Genomic DNA, 16,958 nt, shown 5'->3' with positions numbered 1-16,958 from the left:
CCAGGATTTATTGCCCACCGCTAATTGCCCATGGGAAGGTGGTAATAAGCCACCTTCTTGAACCGCTGCAGTCCGTGTGGTGAAGGTTCTCCCACAGCGCTGTTAGGAAGGGAGTTCCAGGATTTTGACCCAGCGACGATGAAGGAACGGCGATATGTTTCCAAGTCGGGATGGTGCGTGACTTGGAGGGGACCATGCAGGTGGCGTTGTACCCATGTGCCTGCTGCCCTTGTCCTTCTAAATGTTACAGGTCACTGGTTTTGAAGGTGCTGTCGAAGAAGCCTTGGTGGGTTGCTGCAGTGCATCCTGTGGATGGTGCACACTGCAGCCACAGTGCGCCGGCGGTGAAGGGAGTGAATGTTTAAGGTGGTGTATGGGGTGGCAATCAAGCGGGCTGCTTTGTCCTGGATTGTGTCGAGCTTTTTGAATGTTGTTGGAGCTGCACTCATCCAGGCAAGTGGAGAGTATTCCATCACACTCCTGATTTGTGCCTTGTAGATGGTGGAAAGGCTTTGGGGAGTCAGGAGGTGAGTTACTCGCTGCAGAATACCCAGCCTCTGACCTGCTCTTGTAGCCACAGTATTTATGTGGTTGGTCCAGTTAAGTTTCTGGTCAATGGTGACCCCCAGGATGTTGATTGAGGGGGATTCGGCGATGGTAATGCTGTTGAATGTCATGGGGAGATGGTTAGATTCTCTCTTGTTGGAGATGATCATTGCCTGGCACTTGTCTGGCGTGAATGTTACTTTCCACTTATCAGCCCAAACCCGGATGTTGTCCAGGTCTTGCTGCATGCGGGCATGGACTCCTTCATTATCAGAGGGGTTGCGAATGGAACTGAACACTGTGCAATCATCAGCGAACATCCCCGTTTCGGACCTTATGATGGAGAGAAGGTCATTGATGAAGCAGCTGAAGATGGTTGGGCCTAGGACACTGCCCTGAGGAACCCCTGCAGCAATGCCCTGGGGCTGAGATGATTGGCCTTCAACAACCACAGCCATCTTCTTTTGTGCTATGTATGACTCCAGCCACTGGAGAGTTTTCCCCTTGATTCCCATTGACTTCAATTTTACTAGGGCTCCTTGGTGCCACACTCGGTCAAATGCTGCCTTGATGTCAATGGCAGTCACTCTCACCTCACCTCTGGAATTCAGCTCTTTTGTCCATGTTTGGATCAAGGCTGTAATGAGGTCTGGAGCCGAGTGGTCCTGGCGGAACCCAAACTGAGCATTGGAGAGTAAGTGCCGCTTGATAGCACTGTCGACGACACCACCCATCACTTTGCTGATGATTGAGAGTAGACTGATGGGGCGGTAATTGGCCGGATTGGATTTGTCCTGCTTTTTGTGGACAGGACATACCTGGGCAATTTTCCACATTGTCGGGTGGATGCCAGTGTTGTAGCTGTACTGGAACAGCTTGGCTAGAGGCGCAGCTAGTTCTGGAGCACAAGTCTTCAGCACTACAGCCGGGATGTTGTCAGGGCCCATAGCCTTTGTTGTATCCAGTGCACTCAGCTGTTTCATGATATCATGTGGAGTGAATCGAATTGGCTGAAAACTGGCTTCTGTGATGGTGGGGATATCGGGAGGAGGCCGAGATGGATCATCCACTCGGCACTTCTGGCTGAGGATGGTTGCAAACGCTTCAGCCTTATCTTTTGCACTCATGTGCTGGACTCTGCCATCATTGAGGATGGGGATGTTTACAGAGCCGCCTCCTTCCGTTGGTTATTTAATTGTCCACCACCATTCACGACTGAATGTGGCAGGACTGCAGAGCTTTGATCTGATCTGTTGGTTGTGGAATCGCTTAGCTCCGTCTACAGCATGTTGCTTCTGCTGTTTAGCATGCATGTAGTCCTGTGTTGTAGCTTAACCAGGTTGGCACCTCATTTTTAGGTGCGTTTGGTGCTGCTCCTGGCATGCTCTTCTACACTCCTCATTGAACCAGGGTTGATCCCCTGGCTTGTTGGTAATGGTAGAGTGAGGAATATGCCGGGCCATGAGATTGTGCTGGAGTACAATTCTGCTGCTACTGATGGCCCACAGCGCCTCATGGATGCCCAGTTTTGAGCTGCTAGATCTGTTCTGAATCTATCCCAACCAACAGAGCACCCTTCGTCGTCCAGTACTTCCCCGGAGCGGAGAAACTACGCCATGTTCTCCGCAGCCTTCAACATGTCATCGATGACGACTAACACCTCGCTAAGGCCATCCCCACGCCTCCACTACTCACCTTCAAACAGCCACCCAAACTCAAACAGACCATTGTTCGCAGCAAATTACCCAGCTTTCAGGAGAACAGCGTCCACGACACCACACAACCCTGCCATGGCAACCTCTGGAAGACATGCCAGATCATCGACACAGATACCACCATCGCACGAGAGGACACCACCCACCAGGTACATGATTCATACTCCTGTGACTCGGCCAACGTTGTCTACCTCATACGTTGCAGGAAAGGATGCCCCGAAGCATTGTACATTGGCGAGACCATGCAGACACTGCAACAACAGATGAACGGACACCGCACAACAATCGCTAGACAGGAGGGTTCCCTCCCAGTCAGGGAACACTTCAGCAGTCAAGGACATTCAGCCACCGATCTTTGGGTAAGCGTTCTCCAAGGCGGCCTTCGAGACACACGACAACGCAAAATCGTCGAGCAGAAGTTGATAGCCAAGTTCCGCACCCATGAGGACGGCCTCAACCGGGATCTTAGGTTGATGTCACGCTACACGTAACTCCACCAGCGAAAAAAGAGTTATCTGTTTTTAATACAACTGGTCATTCTCTCTCTTTCTGTTCCTTTCGGATGTTTCTCCCTCTCCCTCTGTCTGTCTGTCTTTTGTTCTGGCCGTTTGTATATTCGGTCCTGTATGTAATGTCTCTCTGTCTGAACACTTTGATTGCCTTGACAACGGGCAGTTGGAAAGATTATCTGTAATCACCAGGCATTGTTCTCTGACTATATATGCAGTAACCTTCATGGAATCCCACACTTCACCTGAGGAAGGAGGAAGCCTCCAAGCTTGTGATTTTCAAATAAAACTGTTGGACTATAACCTGGTGTTGTAAGATTCCTTACATTTGTCCACCCCAGTCGATCACCGGCATCTCTACATCATATCCCATTTAGCACGGTGATACTGCCACACAACACGTTGGATGGTGTCCTCAGCGTGAAGACGTGACTTTGTCTCCACAAGGGCTGTGCGGTGGTCACTCCTACCAATACTGTCATGGACAGATGCATCTGCGACAGGTAGATTGGTAAGGACAAGGTCAAGTAGGTTTTTCCCTCGTGGTACGGTAGCATAGTGGTTATGTTACTGGACAGTAATCCGGCGTCATAAGTTCAAGTCCTGCCAAGGCAGCTGGGGAATTTAAATTCAATAAATTAAATAAAATCTGGAATTTAAAAAAAAACTAGTATCAGTAATGGTGGCCATGAAACTACCAGATTGTCATAAAAACCCACCTGGTTCCCTAATGTCCTTTAGGGAAGGAAACCTGCCGTCCTTACCCGGTCTGGCCTATATGTGATTCCAGACCCACAGCAATGTGGTCAATTCTTAATCGCCCTCTCAAATGGCCTAGCAAGCCACTCAGTTGTACAATCTCACTACAAAAAGTCATAAGAATAAAACTGGACGGACCACCCAACATCGGATCACTAGGCACTGGACACGACAAAGGCAAACCAAGCCCAGTTGACCCTGCAAAGTCCTACTCACTAACATCTGGGGACTTGTGCCAAAATTGGGAGAGCTGTCCCACAGTCTAGTCAAGCAACAGCCTGACATAGCCATACTCACAGAATCATTCCCTTCAGCCAATGTCCCAGACTCTTCCATTACCATCCCTGGGTATGTCCTGTCTCACCGGCAGGACAGACCCACCAGAGGTGGCGGTACAGTCAGGAGGGAGTAGCCCTGGGAGTCCTCAACATTGACTCCGGACCCAGTGAAGTCTCATGGCAACAGGTCAAACATGGGCAAGGAAACCTCCTGCTGATTACCACCTACCGTCCTCCCTCAACTGATGAATCAGTCCTCCTCCATGTTGAGCACCACTTGGAGGAAGGACTGAGGGTAGCAAGGGCACAGAATGTACTCTGGGTGGGGGACTTCAATGTCCATCACCAAGAGTGGCTTGGTAGCCTTGCGGGTGGCAGATACAGAATTGAAATGAGTCTCAGCCTCCTCCTGTCTTTGTAGCCATGTTATTGCACTCCAAAAACTCCAAAAATTAATTCATTGTGTGAACCACTTTGAGATGTTTTAATGCTGTGATAAATTACTATATAAATGTATGTAAGGAATCTTACAACACCAGGTTATAGTCCAACTGTTTTATTTGAAAATCACAAGCTTTCGGAGGCTTTCTCCTTCGTCAGGTGAAGTGACGAAGGCGAAAGCCTCCGAAAGCTTGTGATTTTCAAATAAAACAGTTGGACTATAACCTGGTGTTGTAAGATTCCTTACATTTGTCAACCCCAGTCCATCACCGGCATCTCCACATCATATATAAATGTAAGTCATTGGCCTTATTTAGCATATTGGTAACAGTACACCATAGAGAAATTTCACTCCATTTCTTTTTGCCCTCAGCGACCAACCAGTGGTTTATCCCAGCAGTGAGGGGAGACATTCCTGCAGGCTGTGCGGCATACGGCTTCGTTTGCGATGGGACTCGACTGTTGGTGTTCGGTGGCATGGTGGAGTATGGGAAGTACAGCAATGAGTTGTATGAGCTTCAGGTAAGAGGGATGGGGGAGGATGTGCTGTAAATCATGTCAGCGAGCATCCCAGTAATTGAAAATGTTTGCGTCTGCTTTGTGTTGTCCGGCTGGACACAGGCTGTTGATACTTGTCTGGAGAAAATATAAATGTCTCAGTTAAATATATTTACTAATTATAAGATATGTGGGGTCAGTCCCTAATTTTGGACTAGAGTCCATGATCTAGGCTTTACTGAAGGAGTGCTGCATTATTGGAGGTGTTGTCTGAGGCCCCCCTGCCTGTTCAGGTGCAGCTGGAAGATCCCTTGGCACTATCTGAAGAACAGTAAATTTTCATGTGTTCAAGTCACCATTTTTCCCTCAACTAATGTCACCGAAAGCTGATTAGCTGGTCATTTATCTCATTTGCTGTTTATGGGCTCTTGCTGTACACAAATTGGCTGCCACGTTTGCCTACACTACATTTGTGGCACAAATAGAGAAGGTGTTGTCGACAGTGCTATCAAGCGGCACTTACTCACCAATAACCTGCTCACCGATGTTCAGTTTGGGTTTCGCCAGGGCCACTCGGCTTCAGACCTGATTACAACCTTGGTCCAAACATGGACAAAAGAGCTGAATTCCAGAGGTGAGGTGAGAGTGACTGCCCTTGACACCAAGGCAGCATTTGACCGAGTGCAGCACCAAGGAGCCCTAGTAAAATTGAAGTCAATGGGAATCAAGCACAAAAGAAGGTGGTAGTGGTTGTTGGAGGCCAATTATCTCAGCCCCAGGACATTGCTGCAGGAGTTCCTCAGGCAGTGTCCTAGGCCCAACCATCTTCAACTGCTTTATCAATGACCTTCCCTCCATCATAAGGTCAGAAACGGGGATGCTTGCTGATGGTTGCACAGTGTTCAGTTCCATTCGCAACCCCTCAGATAATGGAGTCCGTGCCTGCATGCAGCAAGACCTGGACAACATCCAGGCTTGGGCTGATAAGTGGCAGTAACATTCGTGCCAGCCAGTGACCATCTCCAACAAGAGAGAGTCTAACCACCTCCCCTTGACATTCAACGGCATTACCATTGTTGAATCCCCCACCATCAATATCCTGGGGGTCACCATTAACCAGAAACTTAACTGGACCAACCACTATAAATATTGTGGCTACAAGAGCAGACCAGAGACTGGGTATTCTGCAGCGAGTAACTCACCTCCTGACTCCCCAAAGCCTTTCCACCATCTAGAAGGCGCAAGTCAGGAGTGTGATAGAATACTCTCCACTTGCCTGGATGAGTGCAGCTCCAACAATACTCAAAAAGCTCAACACCACCAAGGACAAAGCAGCCCGCTTGATTGGCACCCCATCCACCACCCTAAACATTCACTCCCTTCACCACTGGCGCACCGTGGCTGCAGTGTGAACTATCTACAGGATGCACTGCAGCAACTCACCAAGACTTCTTTGATAGCAGCTCCCAAGCCCTCAACCTCTACCACCTAGAAGGACAAGGGCAGCAGGCACATTTGAACAATAGCATCTGCACGTTCCCTTCCAAATCACACGCCATCCTGACTTGGAAATATATCATCGTTCCTTCATCGTCGCTGGGTCAAAATCCTGGAACTCCTTTCCTAACAGCACTGTTGGAGAAACTTCGCCACACGGACTGCAGCAGTTCAAGAAGGCGGCTCACCACCACCACCTTCTCGAGGGCAATTAGGGATGGGTAATAAATGCTGGCCTTGCCAGTGACACCCACATCCCATGAATTAATTTTTATTTTAAAAATGGGTTTGATCTAATAGCCATTAGAGACATGGTTGCAAGGTGACCAAGGTTGGGAACTAAATATTCCGGGGTACTTGACATTTCATAAAGACTGACAGAATGGAAAAGGAGGGCAGGTAGCCCCAATAATAAAGGATGACATAAGGACAGTGGTGAGAAAGGGTCTTGGCTCGGAGGATCAGGAAGTAGAATCGATATGGGTGAAAATAAGAAATAACAAGGGGCAGAAAACACTAGTGAGAGTAGATTATAGGCCCCCTAATAGTGGCTATACCGTTGGACAGAGTATTAATCAAGAAATAATAGGAGCTTGTAACAAAGGTAATGCAATAATCGTGGGGGACTTTAATCTTCATATCTGAACAAATTAAATTGGCAACGGCAGTCTGGAGGATGAGTTCATGGAATGCATTCGAGACAGTTTCCTGGAACATTACGTCATGGAATCAACCAGGGAACAGGCTACTTTAGATCTTGTATTGTGTAATGAGACAGGGTTAATTAGTAATCTCATAAAAAGGATCCTTTGGGGCAGAGTGATCAGAATATGATAGAATTTCATATTGAGTTCGAGAGTGACGTACTTAAGTCCAAAACTAGAGTCTTAAACTTAAAGCCAGTTACATAGGTATGAGGGCGAGTTGGCTAAGGTAGATTAGGAAATTAGATTAAAAGGTATGACAGTACATCAGCAATGGCAAATCTTTTTTAAATATTCCAATATTCTCAGAATATATATTCCATTGAGAAATAAAAACTCCACCGGAAAAGTGATTCATCCATGGCTAACTAAAGAAGTTAAGGATAGCATTAGATTAAAAGAAGAGGCCTATAAAGTTGCCAAGAGTAGTAAGCCTGAGGATTGGGAGAATTTTAGGAACCAGCAAAGGATGACCCAAAAATTGATAGAGGGAGAAAATTGAGAGTAAACTAGCAAGAAATATAAGAACAGATTGTAAGAGCTTCTACAAGTATGCAAAAAGGGAGAGAGTAGCGAAAGTAAATGTTGGTCCCTTAGAGGCTGAGACAGGAGAAATTATAATGGGGAATAAGGAAATGGCAGAGACGTTAAACAAATATTTTGTACCTGTCTTCACAGTGGAAGACACAAAAAACATACCAGAAATAGTAGGGGGCCAAGGGGTGAATGAGGAACTTAAAAGTAATTATCAGTAGAGAAAAAGTACTGGAGAAACTAATGGGACTAAAAGCTGATAAATACCCTGGACCTGATGGCCTACATCCTAGGGTTCTAAAAGAGGTGGCAGCAGAGATAGTGGATGCATTGGTTATGATCTTCCAAAATTCCCTAGATTCTAGAATGGTCCCAGCGGATTGGAAGATCGCAAATGTTACCCTGCTATTCAAGAAAGGAAGGAAGGAGAGAGAAAACAGGGAACTACCGGCCATTTAGCCTGACATCAGCCATTGGGAAAATGCTGGAATCCATTATTGAGGAAGTGGTAACAGGGCACTTAGAAAATCATAATATGATTCTGCAGAGTTAACACTATTTTATGAAAGGGAAATCGTGTTTGACAAATTTATTGGTTTTTTGAGGATGTAACTAGCAAGGTAGATAAAGGGGAACCAGTGGATGTAGAATATTTGGATTTTCAAAAGATATTCGATAAGGTGCTGCATAAAAGGTAGTTACACAGATATGGGGTTGGGGGTGATATATTAGCACGGATAGAAGATTGGTTAACGGATAGAAAATAGAGTACGGATAAACGGGTCATTCTCTGGTTGGCAGGCTGTAACTAGTGGGGTGCTGCAAGGATCAGTGCTTGGGCCTCAGCTGTTTACAATCTATATTAATGACTTAGATGAAGGGACCAAGTGTAATGTATCCAAATTTGCTGACGATACAAAGCTAGGTGGGAAAGTAAGCTGTGAGGAGGACACAGTCTGTAAAGGGGTATAGACAGGTTAAATGAGTGGATAAGAAGGTGGCAGATGGAGTGAAATGTGAGGTTATTCACTTTGGTAGGAAGAATAAAAAAACAATTTTTTTAAATGGTGTGAAACTATTAAATGTTAGTGTTCAGAGAGATTAGGGTGTCCTCATACAAGAAACACAAAGTTAGTATGCTGGTACAGCAAGCAGTTAGGATGGCAAATGGCATCTTGGCCTTTATTGCAAGGTGGGGGGGGGGGTGTTGGAGTACAAGAGTAAGGCAGTCTTACTACAACTGTACAGGGCTTTGGTGAGACCTCACCTGGAGTACTGTGTACAGTTTTGGTCTCCTTCTCTAAGGAAGGACATACTTGCCTTAGAGGCGGTGTAATGAAGGTTCACTAGATTGATTCCAGGGATAAGAGTGTTGTCCTATAAGGAGAGATTGAATAGGATGGGCCTATACTCCCTGTAGTTTAGAAGAATGAGAAGTGATCTCATTGACACATACAAGATACTGAGGAGGCTTGATAGGGTAGATGCTGAGAGGCTGTTTCCCCTGGCTGGAGAGTAGAACTACGGGGCGTGGTCTCAGGATAAGGGGCCGGCCATTTGGAATCATAGAATCATAGAAGTTTACAACATGGAAACAGGCCCTTCGGCCCAACATGTCCATGTCGCCCAGTTTATACCACTAAGCTAGTCCCAATTGCCTGCACTTGGCCCATATCCCTCTATACCCATCTTACCCATGTAACTGTCCAAATGCTTTTTAAAAGACAAAATTGTACCCGCCTCTACTACTGTCTCTGGCAGCTCGTTCCAGACACTCACCACCCTTTGAGTGAAAAAATTGCCCCTCTGGACCCTTTTGTATCTCTCCCCTCTCACCTTAAATCTATGCCCCCTCGTTATAGACTCCCCTACCTTTGGGAAAAGATTTTGACTATCTGCCTTATCTATGCCCCTCATTATTTTATAGACTTCTATAAGATCACCCCTTAACCTCCTACTCTCCAGGGAAAAAAGCCTCAGTCTATCCAACCTCTCCCTATAAGTCAAACCATCAAGTCCCGGTAGCATCCTAGTAAATCTTTTCTGCACTCTTTCTAGTTTAATAATATCCTTTCTATAATAGGGTGACCAGAACTGTACACAGTATTCCAAGTGTGGCCTTACTAATGTCTTGTACAACTTCAACAAGACATCCCAACTCCTGTATTCAATGTTCTGACCAATGAAACCAAGCATGCTGAATGCCTTCTTCACCACCCTATCCACCTGTGACTCCACTTTCAAGGAGCTTCGAACCTGTACTCCTAGATCTCTTTGTTCTATAACTCTCCCCAACGCCCTACCATTAACGGAGTAGGTCCTGGCCCGATTCGATCTACCAAAATGCATCACCTCACATTTATCTAAATTAAACTCCATCTGCCATTCATCGGCCCACTGGCCCAATTTATCAAGATCCCGTTGCAATCCTAGATAACCTTCTTCACTGTCCACAATGCCACCAATCTTGGTGTCATCTGCATTTAAGACTGAGATGAGAAGGAATTTCTTCACTCAGAGGGTTGTGAATCTTTGACATTTTCTACCCCAGAGGGCTGTGGATGCTGAGTCATTGAATCTATTCAAGGCTGAGATCGATAGATTTTTGGACTCGAGGAATCAAGGGATATAGGGATCGGGCGGGACAATGGAGTTGAGGTCGAAGATCAGCCATGATCTTACTGAATGGTGGAGCAGGCTCAAGGGGCCGTAGGGCCTATTCCTGCACCTATTATGTTCTTACACTTCAAATGTACTTTCCTTGGATGTAAAGTGCTTTGGGGCATCCAGTGGACTTGATGTAAAATAGCTTCCATTTATAGATCAACACACTTCTAAGATTTTAATGTTTTTAAAATAAAAAGCTTTCTGCAATGACAGGTTTTCCTTTTGGGTAGCCAACAGAAGTTAGGGTGTGAATATGCACAGATGTCCCTGGTAGAAAAGTAACTGCATGTGCTTCCACCAGGGGTCACTGGGCAGGAAGCGAGATTGGAATATTGGCAGATCTCGCTATTTGTTTTTTGTCTCCCATCCCTCCCCAGCTCAGGAGATGTTGAGGCCAAATGCTTCCTCTCCCCTGCTGCTGTCCACCTAACATCAGTTATGGGGCTAAAGATTGGGCCTGGACCCCAAATATCTGGGTGGCACATAGTATGAGATTTATAGCTACTAAGTCATTGGGCAGGTCAACGAATGGTGGCAGATTTTTCATATCTGTATGGTGAGTTCATAATTTCAGTGAAATATTCTTCAAAGTTCAAAGATGCTACAATTCATTTTTCTTTTCCTTTACTTTCTAACAGCTGTTTCATTTGCTTTTTTCATCCTAAGGTTCTGGTAAGCCGCAAGAGTTTGGCACTCTTTATCCAAATTCTCCAGTTCCAGGAAATGTTTTCCAAAATAAAATCTTGAGTACATGGAGTTTTGAGAAATGAGTGTTCATGCTGTTCTGGTCAAAACAAATTCTCTTCAGGCCAGACTTGTTAAATCTCATCTTCTGTTTACTAAAGCAGCAATTTAAGGGAAAAAAATTCTGGTGTATCTCCAATGATTTTCCAGTGACACGTTTATTTAACCATGATTATGTTTCACCATAACTCTGAGCCAACTGACCAGGGAACTTTATTTCTGACTGTGTGCATTGTCCCAAAGCTATCGTGAGCCACATTAGTTTCATATAGACATTCCATTTGCAGTACAGATGGTGGGGTAATGCCCCTCTTCAAAGCATTCTCACGTTATGGGTGGAGAGAGAGAAACGGGTGGGTAGGGATGGGGGGTTGCGGGGTGGAATCAAACTTTGAATTGTACCATGCAGTGCAGTTACCCAGTAAACTTGGAGTTTTTTTCCCTGAAGAAATCTGTGATTAAAGTACAAGCATTAAGAACCAGATTGTTCGCTTTTAGGAAATAGCCTATGACGTTTTTTTTAAAGTATTTTTGAGTTACCGATTTGATATATTTCACTTTCTATACAGCTCATTGTGAAATTCAAAGGGCTGTTAATTATCCAAGTTTGTGCTGGTGAAAAGTGTGTTTTGGATAAGCAACTGTTCATTCATGAATGGGACTCCTGTCCGGGATTTAGCCTGCAGTACTAATTTTGAAATCCCTACGTAGTTTTGGAGCCGTTGAGACTGTGTGATTGACACTGAACTGTTGGGTGATATTCAGGGAAGGAATCGCCAATAATTTATGCCGATGTGCTCTTGTTTTCCAGGCAAGCAGATGGGAATGGAAGAAATTGAAGGCCAGAGCCCCTAAAAATGGTCCCCCACCATGTGCACGCCTCGGCCATTGTTTTTCAGTAATTGATAATAAATGTTATTTATTTGGGGGATTAGCCAACGACAGTGAAGACCCAAAAAACAATATTCCACGGTAAGAAACCAAAGTGTTTATTTTCCCTTAAAGCCTCTCTTCCCTTTCCAAACTTGACACCAATCCAGAATTCCACATGTGATCTAATTTGATAGTGGATGGATAAATTCTAGGAGTGATACGTATTTGATCAGGTTGGGAATAGGAAATGGAAGGTTCTTTCTAGTGAGGTTAGGATTAAGAGGGCACAGCTGCATCTTGGATTTGGGAGGGAAACCAGTTTATCTTTGTTTCTGCTGGCTGTGAGACCTGTGCCAAGGGAGTTGAGACCTGCCCTACGAGAGCTGATGGCTGAAGAACAACAACACGATGTTGGAGAGATGTGATAAATGCACTGCATAAAATTCTTTTTCTTAAACTTGCACTTCACATACAGGGATCGGATGAATTCACAGAATTTTTTAAAATTCATTCATGGGATGTGGGCGTCGCTGGCAAGGTTGGCATTTATTGCCCATCCCTAATTGCCCTTGAGAAGATGGCGGTGAACCACCTTCTTGAACCGCTTCAGTCCATGTGATGAAAGTTCTCCCACAGGGCTGTTAGGTAGGGAGTTCCAGGATTTTGACGCAACGGCAATATATTTCCAAGTCGGGATGGTGTGTGACTTGGAGGGGAACGTGCAGGTGGTGTTGTTCCCATGTGCCTGCTGCCCTTGTCCTCCTAAGTGTTACAGGTCGCAGGTTTGGGAGGTGCTGTCGAAGAAGCCTTGGCGAGTAGCTGCAGTGCATCCTGTGGATGGTACACACTGCAGCAATGGTGTGCCAGTGGTGAAGAGAGTGAATGTTTAGGGTGGTGGATGGGGTGCCAATCAAGCGGGCTGCTTTGTCCTGAATGGTGTCGAGCTTCTTGAGTATTGTTGGAGCTGCACTCATCCAGGCAAGTGGAGAGTATTCCATCACACTCCTGACTTGTGCCTTCTAGATGGTGGAAAGGCTTTGGGGAGTCAAGAGGTGAGTCACTTGCCGCAGAATGCCCAGCCTCTGACCTGCTCTTGTAGCCACAGTATTTATATGGCTGGTCCAGTTAAGTTTCTGCTGAATGGTGACCCCCCCCAGGATGTTGATGGGGGATTTGGCAATGGTAATGCTGTTGAATGTCATGGGGAGGTGGTTAGACACTCTCTTGTTGGAGATGGTCATTGCCTGGCACTTATCTGGCACGAATGTTACTTGCCGCTTATCAGCCCAAGCCTGGATGTTGTCCAGGTCTTGCTCCATGCGGGCACAGACTGCTTCATTATTTGAGGGTTTGCAAATGGAACTGAACACTGCAATCATCAGCGAACATCCCCATTTCTGACCTTATGATGGAGGGAAGGTCATTGATGAAGCAGCTGAAGATGGTTGGGCCGAGGACACTGCCCTGAGGAACTCCTGCAGCAATGTCCTGGTGTTGAGATGATTGGCCTCCAACAACCACCAGTATTTTCCTTTGTGCTAGGTATGACTCCAGCCACTGGAGAGTTTTCCCTCTGATTCCCATTGACTTCAATTTTACTAGGGCTCCTTGATGTCAAGGGCAGTCACTCTCACCTTACCTCTGGAATTCAGCTCTTTTGTCCGTGTTTGGACCAAGGCTGTAATGAGGTCTGGAGCCGAGTGGTCCTGGCGGAACCCAAACTGAGCATCGGTGAGCAGGTTATTGATGAGTAAGTGCCACTTGATAGCACTGTCGACGACACCTTCCATCACTTTGCTGATTGAGGGTAGACTGATGGGGCGGTAATTGGCCGGATTGGATTTGTCCTGCTTTTTGTGAACAGGACATACCTGGGCAATTTTCCACATTATCGGGTAGATGCCAGTGTTGTAGCTGTACTGGAACAGTTTGGCTCGAGGCGCGGCTAGTTCTGGAGCACAAGTCTTCAGCACTACAGCCGGGATGTTGTCAGGGCCCATAGCCTTTGCTGTATCCAGTGCACTCAGCCGTTTCTTGATATCACATGAAGTGGCTGAAGACTGGCTTCTGTGATGGTGGGGATATCGGGAGGAGGCCGAGATGGATCATCCACTTAGCACTTCTGGCTGAAGATGGTTGCAAACACTTCAGCTTTTTCTTTTGCACTCACGTGCTGGACTTTGCAATCATTGAGGATGGGGATGTTTTTCGAGCTGCCTCCTCCCGTTGTTTAATTGTCCGCCACCATTAACAACTGGATGTGGCAGGACTGCAGAGCTTTGATCTGATCCATTTGTTATGGAATCGCTTAGCTCTGTCTATAGCATGTTGTTTCTGCTGTTTAGCATACATGTAGTCCTGTGTTGTAGCTTCAACAAGTTGGCACCTCATTTTTAGGTATGCCTGGTGCTGCTCCTAGCATTCTCTTCTATACTCCTCATTGAACCAGGGTTGAGCCCCTGGCTTGTTGGTAATGGTAGAGTGAGGAATATGCTGTGCCATGAGGTTACAGACTGTGCTGGAATACAATTCTGCTGCTGAAGATGGCCTACAGTGCCTCATGGGTGCTCAGTTTTGAGCTGCTAGATCTGTTCTGAATCTATCCCATTTAGCACGGTGGTTGTGCCACACAACGCATTGGATGGTGTCCTCAGTGTGAAGAGGGGACTTCGTCTCCACAAGGACTGTTGGGTTGTCACTCCTACCAATACTGTCATGGACAGATGCATCTGCGACAGGTAGATTGGTGAGGACGGGGTCAAGTAGGTTTTTCCCTTGTGTTGATTCGCTCACGACCTGCCGCAGGTCCAGTCTGGCAGCTATGTCCTTCAGGACTCGGCCAGCTCGGTCATTACACAGAATGGTTTGTTTCTGTGCAGTACATTCAGCCCAACTGGTCTATGCCGGTGTTTATGCTGCATATGAGCATCCTCCCACCCTTCTTCATCTCACCCTATCAACATATTCTTCTATTCCTTTCGCCGTTGTATTTATCTAACTTCCCCTTAAATGTATCTACACTATTCGCCGCAACTACTCCTTGTGGTAACGAGTTCCACATTCTCGCCACTCTTTGGGTAAAGAAGTTTCTCCTGGATTCCCTATTGGATTTATTAGTGACTATCTTATATTTATAGTTCTGGTCTCCCCCACAAGTGGAAACATCTTCTCTACGTCTACCCTATCACACCGTTTCATAATCTTAGAGACCTCTATCAGGTCACCCCTCGGTCGTCTTTTCTAGAAAAAAGAGCCCCAGCCTGTTCAATCTTTCCTGATAGCTATAACCTCTCAGTTCTGGCATCATCCTAGTAAATCTTTCTTGTACCTTCTCCAGTACCTCTATATCCTTTTTGTAATATGACGACCAGAACATGCGCAGTACTCCAAGTTTATCATAACTTGCCTGCTTTTCAATTCTGTCCCTCTAGAAATGAAGACAAGGCACCAAGTGTTAGTTCTATTAACGCACTTTGTACAGAACGCAAATGGAATAAATTTTATAGGTGCTTTTTGTGTCGCCTTAATGCTACCAGGCTTTGCACTGCCTAGCCTCGCTAACACCAGCGGCCTGAAAGACCTGGAGAAAACCTGTTACAAGCTTGTTTTTCCGGCAGCCAGGCTTAACAAGTGCCTGCAATATTACATTTGGCCGTGCAAGACCCGCATGTTGGGATTCTTCAGATGTGGCGCAGTACGAAAGTGCCTCAAATTTGTGAGAACGCAATCATAGAATGGTTACAGCAGAGGGAGGCCATTTGGCCCATCGAGCCGGTGCCCGCTCTTTATAAGAGCAATCCAGTTAGTCCCATTCTCCTGCTCTTTCCCCATAGCCCTCCATATTTTTTCCATTCAAGTATTTATTCTATTCCTTTTTGAAAGCCACGATTGAATCTGCTTCCACCACCCTTTCAGGCAGAGCACTCCAGATCATAACTACTCACTTTTTAAAAAAGTTTTTCCTCATGTCGCCTTTGATTCTTTTGTCAATCACCTTAAATTTGAGTCCTCTGGTTCTCGACCTTTCCGCCAATGGGAACAGTTTCTCTTTATTTACTTTATCTAAACCCTTCATGGTTTTGAACACTTCTATCAAATCTCCTCTCAACCTTCTCTGCTTTAAGGAGAACAACCCCAGCTTTTCCAGTCTACCACGTAACTGAGGTCCCACATCCCTGGAAGGCCTTCACATCCTTCCTAAAGTGCGGTGACCAAAATTGGACACAATACTCCAGTTGTGGCTGAACCAGTGTTTTATAAAGGTTCATCATAACCTCCTTGCTTTTGTGCACTCTGCCTCTATTTGTGAAGCCCAGGATCCCGTATGCTTTTTTTAACTGCTTTCTCAACCTGTCCTTCCACCCAAAACGATTTGTGCACATATACCCCCAGGTCTCTCTGTTCCTGCATCCCCTTGAGAATTGTACCATCTAGTTTATATTGCCTCTCCTCATTCTTCCTACCAAAATGTATCACTTCGAACTTCTGTGTTAAATTTCATCAGCCATGTGTCTGCCCATTCCACCAGTCTGTCTATATCCTCTTGAAGTCTATCACTATCCTCCTTACTGTTTGCTACACTTCCAAGTTTTGTGTCATCTGCAAATTTTGAAATTATGCCCTGTACACCCAAGTGCAAGTATAGTGAGAATTAGCAGATGTTCAGCATTTTCATTTTTTTTCTGCTACTTTGAGGTGTCCTTTCAAGTTATTTTCCTCCTTTACCAACAAAATGACCTCCTTCCAATTCATGTAATAATCCTTTTAAAAAGAATAGGGCAGGTACAGAGGAAATATTTCCCCTGGTGAGGAAATCCAAAACAAGGGCACGTAATCTTAACATTAGAGCCAGGCCATTTAGGAGTGAAACCAGAAAGCACTTTTTCACAGCAAGGGAAGTAGAAATCTGGAACACTCTCTCCCTCCTTCCCCCCTGCCCCCCCCCCCCCCCCCCACTTCCAAAAGATGTGGATGCTGACGGTCAATTGAAATTTTCAAGAATAAGATTGATTGATTTTTATTCGGTAAGGTATCAAAGGATATGGAACCAAGGTGGGTAAACGGAATTGAGGTGCAGATCAGCCATGAAATAATCGAGAGGCTGAATAGCCTACTGCTCTTCGTATTTTTTTTCATTTGTTTGTGGTGGGGGGGTGCTAGCAAGGCCGGTTATTGCCCATCACAAGTTGCCCG

General features: G+C 45.7%; 1 protein-coding gene across 1 annotated transcript in view; it reads left to right on the top strand.

Annotated features, from left to right (window-relative positions):
• The window catches only part of LOC137333992 (host cell factor 1-like), a 75,981-nt gene that overhangs the window by 6,533 nt on the left and 52,490 nt on the right, over window positions 1-16,958 (top strand). The window contains exons 2-3 of the mRNA XM_067998381.1: window positions 4,622-4,770; window positions 11,704-11,864. Coding sequence (XP_067854482.1) covers window positions 4,622-4,770; window positions 11,704-11,864 — 310 coding nt within the window. The remainder of the gene's footprint in view (window positions 1-4,621; window positions 4,771-11,703; window positions 11,865-16,958) is intronic.

Source organism: Heptranchias perlo, chromosome 17 (assembly GCF_035084215.1).
Source record: "Heptranchias perlo isolate sHepPer1 chromosome 17, sHepPer1.hap1, whole genome shotgun sequence".
Classification (NCBI taxonomy): domain Eukaryota; kingdom Metazoa; phylum Chordata; class Chondrichthyes; order Hexanchiformes; family Hexanchidae; genus Heptranchias; species Heptranchias perlo.
The sequence above is the reverse complement of the archived record's forward strand: the minus strand, read 5'-3'. Positions and strand labels throughout refer to the sequence as shown.